The sequence below is a fragment of the Fusarium fujikuroi genome, chromosome FFUJ_chr03 (genome assembly GCF_900079805.1).
Source record: "Fusarium fujikuroi IMI 58289 draft genome, chromosome FFUJ_chr03".
In the NCBI taxonomy this organism is placed as follows: Eukaryota; Fungi; Ascomycota; class Sordariomycetes; order Hypocreales; family Nectriaceae; genus Fusarium; species Fusarium fujikuroi.
In genome coordinates this window covers 2926074-2945999 of record NC_036624.1, presented here as the reverse complement: position 1 = coordinate 2945999, position 19926 = coordinate 2926074, and the positions used below count along the sequence as shown (strand labels likewise).

Genomic DNA, 19926 nt, shown 5'->3' with positions numbered 1-19926 from the left:
AGGAACGGAGAGACGTGGTTCCTGGTCGCTGTCACCTCTACTGGAACGGTTACAGGACGGTACCGGAGCAGTAGAGATAGTGGAGTCGTCCAATGAGGCAGGCTTGTTTCTGGCGACACGAGGAACAACCGTCGGACATGTGGGGATGTAGGCGGGCGGTTCTATCTGGTGGCGCTTGACGGTCGGCCAAAGGTCAAAGCAGGTCGTTGATGAGTTCTTTGTGGCGAGTCTGACAAAGGGGTCGTCGAGAGTTAGGGGATATCTGCGATAAGCAATCGTGGGCGGAGTTGAGGTGCAAGTGAGCTAAGGTAAGGTACCTGGCTGTTGGCAATGGCGGCGGGTGGTGTACCTCGATATGGCGGGGAAGATGGAGGTGAGGCGTTGTGTGCTGCTTCGATGCAGGCCTCCAGGTCGAACAAGAACCGAGAATATTAACTGGGTAGGTAGGTAGGTGGGAAAGGAAGGAAAAGGAAGTGCACCAGATTCATAGAGATCAGACATGCAATGGCCAATCCAATCTTTGTACGTGTATGTATGTACAACCACCCTCTGGGCTCGAATGTTACATACAGCAGAACGTTGGGCAGATGGGAGAACACCCTCGGCCGGGGATGAGACCGTGTGTACCTACTGCGTTTGCGCTGCGCTATTCTACTACGCTACGCTACGGCTCAAGTCAAGTGCACAGGCAATTCTCCTTTGTCGCCAGGGCACCAACTCAGGCTCCAGTTGCGGGCAGGGGAGAGCACGAGCAGGGATGGGCTGAGCAAGGATGAATGGTAGAGGGAGAATGTGCCAAGAAAGGGTCTTTTCTTCCCTTCCTACCTTATTTCCTCGTACTTGGTCTGGCCAGCGGCGGCTCCTCTGTCGTATAGAACGAATTGCATATAACGAAGGATGAGAAAGCGATGTGGTTGATTGGATCACCGAATACAGATAGTCGACAAGGGAGTACCTACTAGGCACTAACAATGCCGACTCAACACCAAATACTAAAGACGAAGTGTTACTGTAGAGGATGGAACAGAAAGATGAGGTCAGAAAAGAGAGGGGAGGTGAATTTGTGACAGGCCGGGTATGTGTGCCTGACTTTGCTGAAGTCCCCATGAGCGATGATCCAGGGGAGTTTCAGAGTCACAGGGATCAACATCAAAGGGCAGCAAGTGAGTGGTCCCTGGTTGGTTGGGCGGCCAAGTCAAGACCAAGTTACCTGGCAACAGTCAAATCAAGATCCATACCGAACATTCATCATCAACACGACAATTGCAGTACACGAGTTATTTAACGCGCTTCGCAAACGTAAAATCTGGAAATCGCCAACGTGCGGCTAATAGGTAGGTCCTAATAAGGTACTGTACTAATATATATGGACTGTCGAGGTATTCTCTCTCCAACGCTGTCCGTAGGGCAAGATACGTCGATAGTGTCAGCTCCGGTCAATCTTTGCCGTGTACTCCGTACCGCACAATGAACGAACCAGATTTTACAGTGACGAAGTTTGGGCATATCGACATAATTACTAGTAACATACGAATAATGGCTCTCGCCACAAATTACCCTGCCAGACCACCTGACTCCCCCTTCAGAGCCATCATGCTATCATCCTGGATACTGGAGATTGTGAAGGTGCAGAACGAGACCCTTAATTCGATTTCCCCATCCACTCCAGACTCATCAGCCTCCACTCACACTCATTAGGCACTTGGTGTCGGCCGTGTTAGTGGCTGATCGACCTATGGTTGCGCAAGCTGTTCATTGTTGTGCCGAGAGTGATGACGAGACCGTTTCCCTTGTGAAGAGTCCAATGCGTAGCAGATCTGCCCTCGCAGCGCTTCCCAATTCGGTAGCCTCCCTCGTGTCTGAAGGACGAATAGGGCTTTGTCCGCGTGTGGTCCGAAAGTTCGAGGATCAAACCCCTAACTAATCCTCTAGGGACAAGTGCGCAATGGTGGCTTGTGAGTGCCGGGCTGAAACACACAGGTCCCCTCAGACTATCGGCTACGGCCGTAGCCCGTTATTCCACCGTCCAGAACATCGGAACGTCCAATGTTTGGTATACAGTAATGTAGTTACATTTACCCACTAAAGCTTGACTGGATATGTCGCAACTCTCACGATGTCTCCCTTCACTTGTCAAAATATCTCACTGTTATTTCGTCTTGGGAAACATTCTTATCTACCCCTTGATGTTTCTCCTCATCAAATCTCTCGAATCGGATCTTGTTTGTACTAGCTTAGCTCAGGTAAGGTCTTGCAGGCGTTGTATCAAATCCTGCCAGTAAGTACATACTCGGAGACTACATAGAGGCTAGTGCTGTACTAACTTTAGCATCTCAGGCGGGTGGTTGGATTGGATGGAACGTGGGGCTGGGCTCTTGGAGGCCCCTCTGCTGTGTATGTATGATTCATATCCGTTCCTTCATCGAGTTCTAGTCTCTTCTCAAGACTTTGTGTACGATATAGGACCTTCTTAGGTAATCTGTAGCCGGCTGAGAGAAACGTATGTATGCGCTGGCGTACTATGTAACTTGATCTAATAGGTAGGAAATTTATAGTTGTGTAGCCATTCAAGGCATGATGAGAGCGTGAAGTGAATGGGAGCCATGGCAATATCGTATTGGTTCATTTCGTGTCCCAGTCGCTCACTTATTTCCTCTCCATACTACCTAGTAGCTTGTTCGCATGCAGTTCTCGTATATCGTTAGCTTCCCAAATTCTCCGCGACGATAAATAGCAGCTCTTCAAGCGTCACTCCGAGCCGAGGCGGTTCTCTTTTTAGACCTCGTATTGCAGACTGTGTCCACAAAGCTTATGTCCAGCAGGAGCGTGCTACATGCTCCCTGTCACAGTACGTGCATCGATGGCATGGCGCCTGAAGTGATATTGCATTGCCAATACATTTCTCAGCGAAGAAACCGCGATAATACAGTATAATCAAGCAATGGTTGGTATGAATGCAGATATGCAATTCCAACTCGGTGGAGTCTGATCTAAGACCAAGTAAACAATAAATAAAATGAAATTGTCTCCCTGTGGAACTTTCAGTCTATCAGCCTTGGCCGTGAGATTTGTGTCCAGGTGTGTGAGAGAGAAATAAATACATTGGTCAAAGTCAAGCTTTCTGACCAGACTCTCGTGAAACGTGTAGAGAGATGAATCTGTATGCGTGACCTTGCATGCGATGGTTCGCCGTCGAGATAGATTTGATAGTCAAACCTATCAAAGGCCCGTACTAATACATCCTTGTTCGCGATTCACGCTTGAATAGAGCAATAGTTATCTAACATCTGCATGTCTCAATAACATGGTCATCACATATTTCAGTCTGCCAAAGTCTCTTATTACTTGGATCATCGTTCTCATCAACCCTCGATGTAGGTTAAGCCAGGTTGCGCATGTTCCCAGGGATAGACTATGTGATCTTATCGATAAGAAAGCCTGTTGATGACTAACAAAAATCGCCTCCATTCACATTCTGTGAAGAATTTATACAGCTAGTCACTGTCCCAAACGGCAGAAGGATGTAAACGTTTGCCAACCAGGCATGCTCACGCAGATAATCCGACGAACCATGGCTACAGAAGTCAAGCGAGTACCCATTCCTCGACGGGGTGTAGATTACCGTGGCAAGGTTGTTCTTGCGCCTATGGTTCGCTCAGGAGAGCTTCCATCAAGACTTTTGGCTCTCAAGTATGGCGCAGATCTTGTCTGGGGTGAGATGCACAGCAAAAATATGTCAAGATATCATTTTCTAACTCCAGCCGACAGGTCCTGAAACTGTGGATTACTCCATGATTGGAACTTGTCGTCGATTTGATGAAGACTCAAAAACGATAGAGTGGTATCGTCTCTCATCCCATGGCCAGAAGGACCCTCCTCCGGATGCCAAGGAGAGCATAATTTACAGAATGCTGCCAGATGTTGAAAAAGACAAGCTTATCTTCCAAATCGGCACATCAGATCCCGATCGTGCAGTGGCAGCCGCTAGGCTGGTGGCCGCAGATGTTGCCGGCATTGATGTCAACGCTGGTTGCCCAAAGCCCTTCAGCACTAGCGGAGGAATGGGTGCCGCTCTTCTCAAGACTCCAGATAAACTGTGCGCTATTCTTGAAGCTCTTGTTAAAAACATTACCCCTGAATTTGAGATTGGAATAAGCGTTAAGATCAGACTCCTCGACACCGCGGCGGAAACAGAGGCGCTCGTCCGCCGTCTTTGTGCGACAGGCATTACAGGACTAACCATCCATTGCCGGACGACACCTATGAGGCCCAGAGAGCGGGCTATTAGAGGGCAACTCCGTATGATTGCGGAAGTCTGCCATGAGTATGGTGTTGCCTGCTTGATGAACGGCGACGTTGAGGATAGGGACCAAGGTCTCCAGCTCGCCAAAGAGTTCGGTGCGGACGGTGCAATGATTGCAGCTGCGGCTGAGAAGAACCCAAGCTGCTTCAGGAGTGTAGCAGATGGCGGACTGGCACCCTGGGAAGAAGTTGTCGATCATTATGTGAAGACTGCGATTGATGTTGACAACCGGTTCGGTAACACCAAGTTCCTGCTCTCAAACATGGTCCCTGGAAAGTCAAAATCTTACCAGCCAATGAACCAGTCCAAGAATTATAAGAGCATCTGCAAGGCGCTATCACTCGAAAAACACCTCGAGTCCGCTCGTATTATAGATAGCAAGCGAGGGCTGGATCAGCCCCTGCAGGGGAAAGCTGCAGAGAAGGCCGCAAAGAGGGCTGCAAAAAGGGCCAACGCACAGGCCAATTCACTGCCGGTGAAGTCAGAAGAAGAAAATGAACAGAAGCGCAAGCGGAGAATGTCTGATAACAGACCCGTGAAGCAGTTGAAGACATCTGAACCTGCACCAATTGCAACGCCTGTTTAGGAAAAGGGTCAGTTCGACGGTACAAAGGTGAGGAAATGACAAGGGGCGTACGGTTGAATTAGAAACCTTGGGTTCGCATTACATGGAGTTGAGGACAGAGGCTCAGAGGGCAAGGGTTTGGGAACAGAGCACATAGAAAGCTACCGCATCATTAGGTCATGAAGGAGAAGGAATAACGGCGGCAAGGAATGTTTTTCTTTTTCATGCAAAAAAGGAAAGGAAGCCCAGCCTATTCAAATACATACAGTTATTGGTAGCTGGTACTAAGGACCGGCCATTGATACAAATGAACAGTTTTTGGGAACTCTATTTAATAGTACATCTCATTTCATCTCGCTTTTTGAAATCCTTTATTTGCCCTTCTGGACCCAGCCCTCAACAGCCTCTCGTGCATCTGTCACTTTTTCATCTACATAACGGACACCAACCTGGCTATGCGCCTTGGCAAAGCTGACGCTGTTGACGATACTCTCGCGCAGGCGGATGTGAGACTCGGCAATAACAGGGAACCTCTGCTCGTACTTCCAGGTCAGGTCGGAGATGTTGCGCATGGTGACAGGGAGAACGGTCCAGCCAGCGCCGATACCCAGGGCAAGGGGGAGCGAAGCGCGAAGGATAATGCTGCGATTGCGAGTAATGATACTGCCGGCCATAGCAGCAACCAGAACGTAAATGGCACCGGGCATAAGTTGCTCGCCGCTTTCACGGGAGGGAGCCAGTGAAGCGATGGTACTGGTGAAGGATTGCTCGAGATTGAAGGCTGAATCCATGGTCTCGTTGACCTTGTTCTCAGCAGCTACTGCGTACTTGTACAGAGCCAGGCGACCTCTGCCGATATGGACGGCCAGCCGCTCAGTAGGAGTAGGCGAGTGATGCCTTTCCTCGTCATCGACCGGCTCAACGGGCGTCGCAGCAACGGGTGGTGGTGTTACAGGTGCGGGATTTGCTGTCGGGATATCGTAATCGTCGTAGATGGGTTTTCGCTATAGGGCTATTAGGGAATATTATTAAAGTCCATTGATGCTCCATGACAAACCTTGAAGTCGCTGGGACCTTCGGCGAAAACAGTAGCCGGAGCCAGTGCCATGCCGCCAAGGGCCATGGCCGCCAGTGGTGCCAGGGAGCGCTATACAGAACAATTAGCATGAAGTAGCTTATCTAGAGCTAGGAAGTATTACTGACCCGCGAGAACACCACTCGTGAAGCCATTGTGCGCTCAATTGACGAGTGAGTGGGTGAGAAAGACGTCACGCGAATTCAAGATGGGCGTCGGATGCTCGTGAGCACAATCACCACTGTCGGAAAATCTAGGACGGGGGCTCCATTGGACCACTCAGAGTTCAGCTTGGGGACGTTGACTGGATGACTAAGATTTCCAATCCCAGTGCAGGAAGGCACAAATCAACCTACCTACGTTACCTTAGGTACCTAGGCTGCTAACTATCGGCGGAAATGCCCTGCTAAAACAAGGAAGGTGACAAGGGACGGATCCGAAGCCGGAAAGCCCGACAAGGCAGGAAAGTCGCTTCTGAAAGTCTTCCCCGATATCTCTGATTCTCGATTCAAAGTAGGTAAAGAATATTAAGCATACCTGAGGCTTAATATCCCAGCCGTGTTTTCATTCCAACTTCTGCTACTCTTCCCCGCCATTGAGAGAGAATACAGGATCACCGTATCACTTCGATTGCTGTTGGATCATTCATGGGTTTGATCCTCTTATCTGCATATTTATAATGCTGAGTTCGAGGGGCAACCGCCTCTGGATCTGTAATAGATGTGTTCGACGCACGAGCAGCCCTCCACAACGGCGATGGAACTCTATTGCCTCCACGGTAGCCCAGGCTATCTCCCCAAGCACACCGGTCGATCATACCGCGAGCACGAATCACGATGATACTGTTTTACGCAACTTATTCGACGCCCCCACGGGCAGAACTTTCCCCAAGTTCAGCTTGAAGAAGAGCCAAGGTCTCTTCAAGAATCGATACCTCACCAGCCCTGATGGCTTCCAACATTTCGCTCAGAAGAACCTCGAACGGGCAAAAAATATCGTTAATAAAGTCCTCAGTGCATCCTCTGTACATGAATACCGTGCGGTGGTCCGCGACCTTGATCGGCTTAGCGACCTATTATGCCGTGTACTGGACCTTGCAGATTTCGTTCGTATGACGCATCCAGATGGTCGGTTCCAGGAAGCGGCTGCCAACGCATGGGGTATGGTATATCAGTACATGAACCAGCTTAATACCATGACTGGCCTCAGTGATCAGTTAAGTCAGGCGCTATCTATCCCCGAAGTTACAAAGGTGTGGTCAGAAGAAGAGAGAACTGTGGCTTTACAGCTCAAGTTGGACTTTATGAAATCTGCTGTAAATTTGCCAAAGGCTTCACGAGACAGATTCGTGGATTTGTCCTCGCGTATCAGCGAAATAGGGTCAGCTTTTGCACAGGGAATGCAGCCAGCAAGAAAACAAATTACCCTTCCGGCTTATAAGTTCTATGGCCTCTACCCAGGCATCGCAGCCACGCTCAAAGTACGCCAGAACATCACGCTACCCACTTTGAGCTCAGATGCAATTGGAGCACTTCAAAGTGTGCATGACGAGGAGACTCGCAAAGAAATCTACCTCGCCCAACGAACCGCTTCTCGGGAGACTGTTATGTACCTCGAGGCAATGTTGAAGTTGAGAGGTGAGCTCGCAGAGCTTGCAGGTTTCGAAAGTTATGGTCAAATGGCCCTAAAGGACCGCATGATGGCCAAGACTCCTGCGTCTGTAATGGAGTTTCTCCTTGCTCTAAGAAATAACAACACACCGGTAGTCCAGGCCGAACTGCAAGAACTGGTTTTGAAGAAACGAGACAGACTCAACCTTCCAGATGTCCCACTCCAAGCCTGGGACAAAGACTTTTATATGGAGAAAATCAGAGTTGACCTTAGGTCTAGACAGCGGCAAGAAGATCAGCTCAACGCATTTTTTTCTGTTGGGACTGTCATACAAGGCCTATCGAGACTCTTTGATCGGCTTTATGGTATCCGTCTTGTGTTGCGGGAGACTCTTCCTGGTGAGACATGGCACCCTGAGGTGAAACGACTTGATGTTGTCACTGATAAGGGGGAACTAATTGCTGTTCTCTACTGCGACTTGTTTCATCGTCCACAAAAGTCCGGCAATCCCGCACATTTTACAGTCAGATGTTCCCGGGAGATCCTCCCTGACGAAGTAGCAGAAGTCGCTGCTGATTATGACAGCACTGGGCCAAGTTTCGAATCACCCGAGATGGCAGCCAACGATGGCATGGAGACTTCCTCCGCGGACGGTGTACTAAAGCAGCTGCCCACTATTGCACTCGTCTGTGATTTTCAGCCAAGTGAGAACTCTAAGGAGCCCTCTTTATTATCCTACCAATCTGTCGAGACCCTGTTCCACGAGATGGGCCATGCTATTCACTCTATACTTGCACGAACTAGCTTCCAGAATGTCTCCGGGACTCGTTGTGCGACCGACTTTGCTGAGCTACCATCGACACTTATGGAGCACTTCGCTGCTGATCCTACTGTCCTATCTCTCTTTGCACGTCACTGGAAGTCGGACCGGCCTTTACCTTACGAACTCGTTGCCGAGAGAATCCGGTTGACTAAGCGATTCGAAGGCTTGGAAACAGAGAACCAGATCATTCTTGCAATGGTAGACCAAGCCTACCATGCCTCAACAATGCGGGATGCAGAGTTTGACTCGACCGCTGTTTTCCATGATATCAAGGCTCGCTTTGCCCATGGACCTCGAGATCCGCCAAATACTTGCTGGCAGGGGTTCTTTGGTCACCTGCATAGTTACGGAAGTACCTACTATAGTTATCTCTTTGACCGTGTACTCGCCGAGCGTGTTTGGCGTGTTGTCTTCAAGGCTGGTGAGAATGGGGGTGCCATCAATCGCGAAAACGGAGAGCAGTTGAAGGAAAATCTGCTAAAATGGGGAGGCGGCAGGGACCCTTGGACTTGTCTCGCCGACACGCTTCAGGATGAAAGACTCGCACTTGGTGACGAGAAATCCATGGCCTTGGTTGGGAGCTGGGGGATAAAGGATGACTACCACCCGTAGGAACATAGAAATAATATACGAAGCATCAAAAGTAATCAAGTAGATCAAAGTATGCAGATGCAAATAGGCCTTCATACGCAGTACGTACAAGTAGAGACATGAATTCCTACCAGAATGGCAGTGGCAGTGGCAATGGGTAGCCATGGTTCTGGGTTTATTATTCTCAAGGATGACCTTCAATCGCTAATTCAAAAATGACGTGCCGTTTTCGCCCTAAAGTTCCTAGTACGCCAACCTGTGACACCCAGAACTGGGTACCTTAGGTATCCAATGCAGAATAAAAGAAAAGTTTTTTTTTAAAAAAAAATAATAATAAAAAAATACTGAAACAGAAACAGAAACAGAAACAGAAACAATAGCACGCCACACGTTCCAAAGCGCAGCGCTATGTCTATCAAGATGCCGGTTGTGAAAGAGTAGATATGACAAGTAAATATGGTAAGGTAATGAATGAGTGTGGCGTGATGAGGAAGAAGGCGGTCGTCGTAGAGAGGTCATAAGTCATATGCCACCAAATATCGTGCAACTCAGGTAGGTATTCTTGGATAGGCGAGACATGATGTGTGATCGGGTATGTTAGTTTTTGGAGTGCCTCGATGGTGCAACGTGCTCTGTGAAGAGGCGTCACTGGTTATATCACCCGATGAACCTGCTGTGAAGACTTCTGGGTGCCCCGACCCATGGTGAGTTGTGACAGGGAAAGGGTTCGTGCGGCCTTGGTTTGCGCCAGATCTTCCCTGTCCAGGTCTTCACCGAACGCTCCAAAGCTATGTCCCTCTTCACGAGGGGTTTCAAAAGTGTCAGAGTATTCGCTCTCGTCTCCATAGCCAGTTCCAATACCCGAGTCCTCAGGGTCGATATGTCGATTTTGCGATCTTGTCATGATGGCCAAGGATGCGAGATTATCGTCGTCATCGTCGTGGTCAAACGCAGACCTGTCACCGAAGGATTTGGCTGTTGGAGGCGGATCGAATCCACTATTCGTGTTTACCGAATGAGACAAGATGCTGAGTTGGTGGCCAAGCGTCTTGACCTGAGTCTCTAGAGCTTCTCGTGCTGAGCGTTCGGTATGAATCAGGGCAAGGAGTGTTGTATAGTGGTCCATGGTGAAGATCTCGGGGGTGTTCTTAAGAAGGCTTGGGAGACTAGCTGCACCACGAATTGTTGCGGTCGAGGTGGGACGGTCTTTGTTACTGTCGCTCGGAATAGCCGAAGAATGCGGATCAAGCAACACACTTCCCCTCTGGCCTGTTTTTGAATAATTCGGGTAGCCGCTGGAACGACCGAAGCTCTTCCTATGGTCCCATCTGCTTGGATCAGCCTGATGACCTGGGAAATCCGTTGTGACTTGACCCCCAATCGGAATTGGGGGTGCAGGTCGATCTGGTGGTCCCTGGTGTGACTGCCAGCCTGGAGCAGCATCACACATTCGGTCGAGAGCCTGCTCCAACCGATAGACTCGAGATTCGAGATTGTTTATGCGGGTTTCCAGGTTTGCTGCATGTGTGATTTTCATACCTCCCACCTCCTTCATGTCTGCGAAGGATCCAAAATTGAAAGGCTCTGCCTGTGTTTGTTTTGGAGCGTCTTCTTGTTGCTGGGCCTGTTCGATTTCTTCTATGGCGATGCCTTCTCCTTCAGCGGGGTTTGAAGACACTGGGGACATGAAGGTCGGGTCGTAACTCTCCCTCCAGTATTTGATCTCATCACTGCGTCGACGAGCATGGCCATGGCTTTCATCTGGTAGCCCCGATAAGCTCCGCGATCTTCGGCGGACGCCCGGGAGGTCGCTGGTGATTGCACGGCCAATCTCGTGAGCGTTGTCGTCGCTCTGATCTTGCCGACTCTCGCGGCCATGGCTGCTAGCAGGCCGCGGTGAAAGGCCCGCCAAGTTGTACTCGCGCAATCTGGTTGCACTAAACCGGGCGTGCGATAGACCAAAGTCAGCGCTCAACGAGTTGCGTGCGCTCTCGATGGCGCGAACATCTTCTGGGCGGATAGAGTGGGATCTCAACGCCCGATCAAATTCAGTGATGGGCAGGGAAGCTGATCGCTTGGATTCCGCTCCTGGGAAAGGTCGAGTCCGTGACCTGGGAGCTGACCTGTCTCTATGGCTTAAACTAGGCACCGAGTCTTGGCCATCTTCACCCGTTGATCGACGGTATGGCCCGGGGCGCATTGGCGTGGAACCGGCTTCTGAATCAGTATTGTTGGAACTGTCGTTGCCGCTTGATTTCTTTTTTCGATTGAAAAGCTTCCCCAAAGCGCCCCGGAGAGTTGACTGCTTGCGTTGAGGGCGCTCCTTGTCCCTCGTGTCCGCGCTGACGAAAGAATGCCGCACATTGTTAGATTGTTCAGCCTTTTGCAAGCGACTTATTGTGCCGGGCTGTCGAGCATGCAAAGAGGACCTCGGCTCTTCCCTGAAAGAGTGAGGTCCATTCCGACGAGGCTCTGGGAACGTGGGAGATCTGAAATCGTTGCGCGACGGGGTGGGCTCAGTGGTCTGAGATTCTTTGAATTCACCCTGGACAGGTGTAGCCATGTTGGTTCCTGGGTTGCGAATTGGGAACTCGTCATCCAAAGAAGTCGAAATAGGAACAGGGCCAGATATCCTGCCGCGGATATTGGACTGCTGTATATCAACAGGTTGAGCAGTGGGAGCAGTGCTGGCTGCTGATCTCCACGGCTTCTTCATGTTGGGAACGTGAAGGAGGACAGCAAGCTGCGGATCGAAGAGAGAAGTGAAAATATGACAAAAAGGATCTTAAGCGAAGGCAACAGAATGGAATGTCCGAGTAAAAGCGGTCAGAGATAGATAGATACTGTAGATAGATGACATGCCCTGGCGCATATTCGTGAAGGAGTGCTCGTAAAACAGGCTCACAACCCGTGCGCTCATCTATACAAGGGCAGCCTGGCCTATCATCCGGTTGATGAGCTTGGTTTGTTTGCGTTCAAGGGCACATTGAGACACGGCGCGAAACAGCCAAACGAGTGTGAGAAGAAAGGAGGGAGTTGATCGGTCGACAGCTTATGGCATCGCGGGCCTAGGAAGAAGAAGAAAAGAAGTCGCCCTTGCCGTCTGAAAAGGGCGAGCAGGAATCCAGGGACTGGAGAGCAGAAAGAATGGGAGGGAGGACAAGAGGGTTTTGAAACAAATGCATACATACAGTACCATACCATACCATACCATACCATACCATGCCATGCCATACAGTACAGTATTACACCTGGGCTTGGGGCCGTCCGAGTGGGTGGGCGGCTGGCACCTATTAATGTCGGCTCAGATACTCCGTACATACCTACATACTAGACACAAAGTTAGACATGAGACGCACGCCATGCGAAACTGCGCTTGATGGTGCGGGACAGGGACCATTTGCGGGTTCTTGAAGCGCGACGAGACGTTCAATGCCACGCTGGATGACAAGGAGCCCGGGACGAAAGGGGGGCCCTTGTCAGCTTGACATGCCTTACAAGGGTCCTGACGGGGGAGGGGACAGTACCTACAGTCCACTGGATCAGTTAGATACCTACTAGGTCAGGTAGGTAGTGCCTGTCTGGAAGACCGAGCGGTGAATTGGATCAGGGTAGGGTGATGGTGATGGTGATGAATGGACAAGCCGTTTGGATTCGCAGTGCTCTCAAACGTTGCGTGGAGGGAACCGCCTGCCACGTGTGTCGTGTATGTATGTATAATAACAAGGCAGCCTGAGAGCCAACAGAATCGATCTCGAGAGCCCTTTGGTATTAGACTACCTTATCTTAGTTAGGTAGACAGGGATTTGTTCACCTGCACCTGTCGTTGCACCCTCTCTCTTGCAGACCCTTGTCGAGCAGACGGACGAAGCAGAATTGAGAACAACGGGCATACATAATTACCACGCATACCTTTAGTACCTAGGACTCGGGGCGATGCACCGCTCCGCTGAGAACCCTGGACATGACATTTCAGTTGAAGCGATAAGAAAAGAAAAGAAAAGACAAGGGTGATGCCTCAAGATCGAAACGCACGAGCGAGCCCATCAAGATGACAAGACTGTCGTTGCCAAGAATGGGTGCTAAATTCCATTGACTGGGGACGGAACACGACAATGGGCTCGATAGAGTGAGAGAGGCTTGAAGGTCTAGGATCTGGGTACCTAGGTATCTTGCCTCGTGGCTCGAGGCCTGGTACAGGGCTCTCCGGGGCATTTTTGAGACAGGGAGCTCCCTGTATGTTTCTCTCGCCTTAGGTACCTTAGTACTGTACATACGGTACCTACTTGGGAGTGCCTCCCCTAGGTAGGTACTTTTAGCTGCGGAATGTCTGCATACAAAAAGGGCACAGCAGAATTGAGCAGGTTTACAATGTTACCTCAGTAGAGAGCAAGACGACAGATCGGCTAATACTCAACTAACGTCGGTGGTTATTGGTTTTGCCAGACCATCGTGCCACTCACACTCACTGCTTGGGGTTGCGTTGCAATTTGAGCGGCAAAAGGTGGAAATGAAAGCCAATACGTATGTATGTACGATGCACGCTGTCGATACTACTAAACTAACGATGACAGTGCATCAAGTATGAGATGAAATCGAGCTCATGGCGTTACAGATGGACCACTCATGGACAACCGACTGGGTTCTGACGTGGGAGAATGGTAGACACCCTCACAGCTGATACTGCCCATCATTCATGCAAGATGCCTCAGATGTGTCTTGAAACCTTGGTCGATTATACCTTTAGCTTAATCATCTCTCTAGACCATCTCGTCCTCAGCTGTTGATAACATCGACCGTCTCTGTCTGCACTAGACTCCCGCTATCTGCGGCCCCATGCGATCTAACGAAGCACGACAGAGCCTCTAACCACTTAGCGTCCGAGGCCTTGAGCGGCCCAGCTCAACTGGGCTTGTTTGCATAGCGTTAGGGCCACCGCAAAAAGCAACCATTAGTCTCTTACTCTGAACTCCAACAGCGCAGCGCCACATCCCCCAGCCGTTGGAGATCCAAGGTAGAGGAGGTAAGGTTGGTAGTGAGTGAGTGAGTGAGTGAGTGATCTGGTAGGTCATAAAGTACTGTACATACTGGCACTACATAGTACTCCGTACATGCAGAGTACAGGCGAGACAACAACACTCGAATACAGTTTCACATAGCTCGAACTTCATCACCAGCTATTCATTCCCTGGCATCAGTTGGCATACATCCCAGACCTACCTACAACAAGACATCGACAACGTATGCCACATTATACCCACCCACCTAGTAGGTAGATATCTGTCGATACACACAGATACCTACTAACCTAGGGATGGATGGTTAAACCTCTTGAGAGGCTTGCTCGCCTTCCTGAAGTGTCCTTCCGCATTATTAGACCTACATTCCCCCTTTGGGCATTCTCTACGTGAGCTTCAACAAATAATATCACTTCCTCGGTGCTCAGCGGCAGCCTGTTCAGGTGTGGGCTAACTAGGAACTCACAAACAACGGCGATCATCCTCCATAAGATCGACCCTGATCAGACGGGTCTACAATCCATCTCATGTCAGCCCTTTTTAAAAATAGGCGATGCCTTAAAGACAGGGAGCTCATCAAATCATTGACCAATCAAGGCATTTCTTCGACTTCTTACAAATGTATTCACCTGGTGCATGTCCGTTTCTATCTGCAAATTCCATCCTTACCTACGGATTATATCATACTGTCTTCTCTGCATCATAGTAGCAGTATTACGGGGAAGTCTGATCATATCTGCAGTGTAACAATCGATACCCTCTTATTAATCCCAGAGTTTGTCAAATCTATGTAGAGACACTTCCTGACAACTGACGCCGTACGTACCAGTATGCTGTTGAGCCAGGGTTCCCTGAAACTGACACAACGGCGTTTTTTCCATCGTTAAGTATACGCTGCCAAGCCGGAGCGTATAATGTCTGCCACTGTCTTCAGCCAAGGAGATCTTTCCTCGATTCCGAGAAACTCATTGGAATGTTGGGTTTGTCTTGAGGGGGCTTCTTACCGCCCTTGCAAACTCAGGGGCATGCAGAGTGACTCCTGATGGCTAAATCAACGATTCTGTATCTAAATTTGATCGGGATAGACTGGACTGGACTAGGTTGTCACTCAGAAACAATGTCTTCTGGTGTTTTCGGCAAATTCAACAAGATCCGCTTCCTGGCGCTCTACGCGAGTGGGAGGGAAACGGACAAGGAATAATTGTCCCCCGCGGTTCGGTACAGTCCCACAACGAGTGAGCGACCTGAAACATCGCCGGGATGTCGACAATGACATCCATCGCAACCCCGTTTCTTGAGTAACTATCCCAGCACCTTTTTCACCTTTTCCCGACCATCTCCAACAACACATGGGCTCGCAAGAATCGAATAGGTCCTGGCCCGACTAGAAAAGGACTAGTTGCCAGCTCTTCTATGTATGTGTGTGGGTATGTTCTCTATCTTTGTCACTCGAGCCATCAATCGCTGGAGCTGCAAGCTACTGCAGGTGCTGTTTCAGGACAAGCTGAGATCAATCGTTCTGGCCAACCCCTCGTTCATCGTGTCAAGCAGCGTGGCAGTCTTGATCTGACAGCTGCTACGCAGTCAACCGTTTCGGCCGAAAGATTTAGGTCGAGTTCCAGACCCTATTGCCCTACCTACTGGATACATCGACGACAAGCATGTCGACTGGAAGCGAGACGGTGAAAGCTTTCAGTTCCGGTTAGTCGTGCGTCAAGCTAGATGCATCTGGGTATCGCAGGTCGGCGTTGTCTTCGAGATACTGCATCCATTTCTTCAAGAAGCTGCTTCCCCTGTGAAACAGGCACGTTAATAATGTCTCGTCTCAGGTGAATGGTTGGAACAATCTGCGCAGCACTTGTCAAACCAGCGGCTGCGGCTTCGAGGCCCAGGTCCCCATCCCAAGTGCACTGCATCATCGCTTACCTCTGAACTGTCTCCGAGTCTCCAATAACCGTCAAAGAACGCTTCGGGCGTGTCATTGCGACTAAGTACACGTGTATTAGCCAACTCAATCTTTTGATGTCCGGATGGCCCGAATCATGACGGTAAGCATCGGGATGTCACCTCACCGTTGAGACGGCGCTTCTCGCCGAGGAATCCAACCTCGCCCTCAGAGTTGCTCCGAACGAGGCTCACGATTACGGCCTCTTTTTCGCGACCTTGAAAGCCATCAACGCTACCGAGCTCGATGCCCGGGAATTTGTCTTTCAGCGGAGCTAGTATGGCGAGCTTATAGTCCGCTCACAGTCAGTATACGTCTCACTCTACATTTTTGGACGTACCTGGGCATTGTAAGGTGTCACGACGGCAATGTCTTCTGGGCGGACCCCAGCACCCACGAGTTGCCTCACGTGCTGTTGTACAAGAGCAGCCTCCATCTCGTTGCTCTTGCTGTCACCATGTAAACCTGCTCTGCCCTTTCTAGGAGTCTCCTTGTCGTCTTCCTCGTTCTTTTCGGGAAAGTCACCTCCCTGTGTGTCTATGAAGATGACAGGCTCATTGGTGTCCTCATTGTCCTGGACCTCATATTCAAGGTCTTTCAGGAGGCGATGTTTCACCGCATCAGCAGCGATCAACTTAGAGTCGTATAATTCATCAGAAGGGAACCGCATAATACTCTCGTGCATTCGATACTGTGTGGTTAGCATGCGTTTGATGGAGGGCCCATGCAATGCCAGCAGTCTGTCAAACAAGGTGATCTCAAGCGTGGTGCCCTTTGTGACCGTTCCGCCATCTTTGACTGGCGCCTTAACCTTTGCATTGCTTGATTTGATGGTTGGCGGGAGCTGCAGATGGTCACCGGCACAGACAACCTTCTTGGCAGATACGAGAGGGACCCAACACTGGGCTTCGAGGGCTTGGCTGGCCTCATCGATAATAACAACATCAAACTCATCGTTCCGCAACTGATAGCCTCCTGCCCCGTGCAGTGTTGCAAGAACGACCTTGCTGCTGCCAATCAGTGTACTGACACAGCGACGTTCTCGTTCACGAAACTCTTTTCTCAGTTCTTTGAGGTCAGTGTAGATTGCTTTGCGCTCCTTGCCGCTTTTCGTCTTCTTGACTGAGGCCTGCTTGGTGTCCATTTCTGTCCTGATATCTTTCACAATAGCACCCGCTTCTGATGTTTGTGTGAGTACATCGAGCGAGTGGTCAACCACAGAGGGCAGCAAACGAGCGGGATGGCCCAGACGAAGGATTGGGATCTTGTGAGGAGCTAGTCTCTCGACGATGTTGTCAACAGAAATGTTGGAAGGCCCGCAGACAAGAATTCTTTGACCCAATTTGATCATCTGGAGAATCAGCTCGATTAGAGTATGAGTTTTGCCAGTCTGCGCATAAACACGTGAGCAAGTGTTTTGCACTCTAGCATAAGTAAGTCACTCACTCCCGGAGGCCCATGAATCAATGCGACTTCTCGAGACAGCAAAGCGAACCGAATTGCATTCTTTTGTGAGTCGTTGAGCGTTGGATCAAACCACTCGAGATTGCCCACGGTTTCATTTTTGGATAAGTCTTCGGAAACTGGCGATGGGCTGGATAAGCCGAAGAGTACTCTGATGAAACTGGAATATTCCGACTCTTGCATCTTGTTTAGCTTCTCCATCGCCCAGTTCATTCTTCAACGGGGATGGTTAATTGTGTGATCGCCGTCCGTTATCAAGGTGATGGCTCAACATACCTCTTGTATGTCACTTCGTCTGCCAATTTGACAGCCCATACTCTGCCCGGGAAGCCAACTTCTTCCCTCCCCTCATCGATCGCAACCGCAATCCATCCTCTGCTCACTCTGGTAACAACACCTCTCGCCCCCTTCTTCTCCAGGTCTTTTACTTCACGCTTTTTGGCGCTTCCCGCCGGCTGCTCAGCGACAAGAACAATGTCTCCAGTGCGCAAGCCATGCTCAGGTAGTTCGTCAGGTGAGCCCGTGGCGGCATCCGGGGAGAGCTCAAGAACTGTTCGGCCCCCAAGACCCGTACGCTGGCCCGAGACAACGAGGTTTATAAGAGCAAGGCCAGCTCGTTGAAGGGCTGTCGGGCTGTGGTTGGAAATGAGTGTGCTTGTCTCGTTGATCTCTGTCTGAAGTTCTTGTTCAAGAAGGGCGAGTTGCGTGGTTGCAAAGGCAGGAATATCGACTGGCTCTCTTTTGACAGCCATTGTTACTGACCTTTGTGTTGTTGCAGATGTAAGTGCAAGAGCAGAATACGAGGTTGGGTGGGATTGGATGTTTGGTGGGGGGCTTCCATGGTTAGACCCCGCCATAACCCGCTCTGACGTTGTCTGACCTCAACTTCCATAGGTACCTTAGCAGCTGTTTCAGGCGAAGTCATGATGCTTCCTACCTATCATGAGAGCTCAGAGGTACCCAATTACCTAGGTACCTATTAAATTAAAATGACAGTAATTGGTGTCTCTCACTTCAGATATTTGTATATACGCCAGCCTATAAGATCATACGAACAGAGCTCAACATTCAAATACTCCTAATGGTATCAAGTCATGATGTAAACCCTCATCAATGCGCCGCGTCAAAAGCAAACCACCTACGATAAGCAGAAACATTATCGCTCCAGCGCGAACAATGCAATACTAGAAGTGACCTTGAGTCATGTCAGAGTATACTACGAGTCGAGTAGAAAGATCATAGCTCATGCTCAGACGGGTGGATAGCAATGACGACCACAAGAGAAACAACCATGATGGCCAAAGCGACAAACGCAACAATCATGATTGTACCACGACTAGCGGGAAACTTTCCCTGCATGACCCAGTGCTGAGATTGAAAATAGCGCTTGTAGCCAAGGAAGAGGATCAGTATACTGATCCCGAGGAACGTGGTGCCAAGCGGCTTGCCCATATGTCGTAGCGTCTGGGTGTTGCTCTGAGAGTTATTGCCATGCTCGCTTTCGAGAGACGTGTTGAGACGAAAAAGCTGTGTCACTGCTATCCCTATGGATGCAAAACTGAGAGATGTGCGTAGCCATGCCAAAAATGTTCGTTCTTGGACGTTGTTAGATTGGCAACACGAAGTACCATGGGTGAAGCTTACCAATGGCGAGGTGATCTCGGGCAACGCTGCCTTTGTTCTCCAGCTCTATCGACTGAAACTTCTCTGCCTGTGTTTGCCACCACGACGTATTCCCACTCTCCGAATTGGCTTGTCGAGTCGTCTCCGGGTTCTGGGCAGCGCCATTGTTTTGTTGGGAAGATGGTCGTTGGCGCAAGGATGGTTTACGAATCTGTGGGGCCGAGGTCGCAGTACTTGTAACATTGAGCGAGTTGTAATTGAGAGGCGGCGTATGAGATATGAACCCAGTAGCCTCGTCGGCGCTGCTGTCCTCGTTGACAGGGCTCGGCTTGAGCGACGAGTTGGGCGGGAGGATGGGACTGCCGGCGGTCCGGGGTGAGAGATGGGTAGGAGAAGGACCAGCCATTGATTCGGCGCGTTCACGAGCGTTCTGTTACGAAGAAAAGTCGTTCTTATTAGCGCTCACTCAACATTGGGGTACTGTACTCAGGCGAGGGATACTGAGAAGAAGCGAGAGAAGAAGAACGAGGAGGAGGAGAGCCAGAAGAGCACGCGAGATTCGGATGATCTTTCGGAGGCTAAGGTCTGGATGTCGAACAGGGGGCCGGCAGTTTCCCAGACGCCACAAAGACCATCTCCGTACGGACGGCGAGATAGATAGTCGACCACATGCATGTTGATATCTACCAGGACCGGCACCAGCCTGAAGTGCTATCGGGCTTGCAAGGAATAGCTGCCAGCCCCGCATGACATGCAAAGAACAGAACATCATAAGAACATGGCTGTACCGCACACTGTCTCATGAATCACCCGTGCCGTGTCTCACTCACTCGCTCACTTTACAAGAACGGGAGGATACACACCTCAAGTATCTCATTTATGCGCACATTTGAAGATGAATTCCGCCC

General features: G+C 50.1%; 6 protein-coding genes; 2 read left to right on the top strand and 4 right to left on the bottom strand.

Moving 5' to 3' along the window:
• Positions 1-3571: 3571 nt before the first annotated feature.
• On the top strand, positions 3572-4889 carry FFUJ_03009 (related to tRNA dihydrouridine synthase; the record flags this gene model as incomplete). XM_023574808.1 has 2 exons in its annotated part: positions 3572-3713; positions 3769-4889. The coding sequence occupies 2 exons, from the start codon at positions 3572-3574 to the stop codon at positions 4887-4889; spliced, it is 1263 nt and encodes a 420-aa protein (XP_023428097.1).
• Positions 4890-5239: 350 nt separating this feature from the next.
• On the bottom strand, positions 5240-6098 carry FFUJ_03008 (related to mitochondrial protein; the record flags this gene model as incomplete). XM_023574806.1 has 3 exons in its annotated part: positions 5240-5872; positions 5926-6015; positions 6072-6098. The coding sequence occupies 3 exons, from the start codon at positions 6096-6098 to the stop codon at positions 5240-5242; spliced, it is 750 nt and encodes a 249-aa protein (XP_023428096.1).
• A 524-nt stretch (positions 6099-6622) lies between these two features.
• Positions 6623-8989, top strand: FFUJ_03007 (related to mitochondrial intermediate peptidase precursor; the record flags this gene model as incomplete). Its single annotated transcript, XM_023574805.1, has 1 exon — positions 6623-8989. The coding sequence occupies one exon, from the start codon at positions 6623-6625 to the stop codon at positions 8987-8989; it is 2367 nt and encodes a 788-aa protein (XP_023428095.1).
• Positions 8990-9620: 631 nt separating this feature from the next.
• Positions 9621-11684, bottom strand: FFUJ_03006 (uncharacterized protein; the record flags this gene model as incomplete). Its single annotated transcript, XM_023574804.1, has 1 exon — positions 9621-11684. The coding sequence occupies one exon, from the start codon at positions 11682-11684 to the stop codon at positions 9621-9623; it is 2064 nt and encodes a 687-aa protein (XP_023428094.1).
• A 4004-nt stretch (positions 11685-15688) lies between these two features.
• FFUJ_03005 (related to HCS1-DNA helicase A) lies at positions 15689-18147 on the bottom strand (the record flags this gene model as incomplete). XM_023574803.1 has 6 exons in its annotated part: positions 15689-15779; positions 15913-15973; positions 16059-16218; positions 16272-17321; positions 17378-17609; positions 17672-18147. 6 exons carry the CDS (start codon positions 18145-18147, stop codon positions 15689-15691), a joined length of 2070 nt encoding a protein of 689 aa, XP_023428093.1.
• Positions 18148-18631: 484 nt separating this feature from the next.
• Positions 18632-19693, bottom strand: FFUJ_03004 (uncharacterized protein; the record flags this gene model as incomplete). XM_023574802.1 has 3 exons in its annotated part: positions 18632-18990; positions 19040-19448; positions 19520-19693. 3 exons carry the CDS (start codon positions 19691-19693, stop codon positions 18632-18634), a joined length of 942 nt encoding a protein of 313 aa, XP_023428092.1.
• Between the last annotated feature and the right edge of the window lie 233 nt (positions 19694-19926).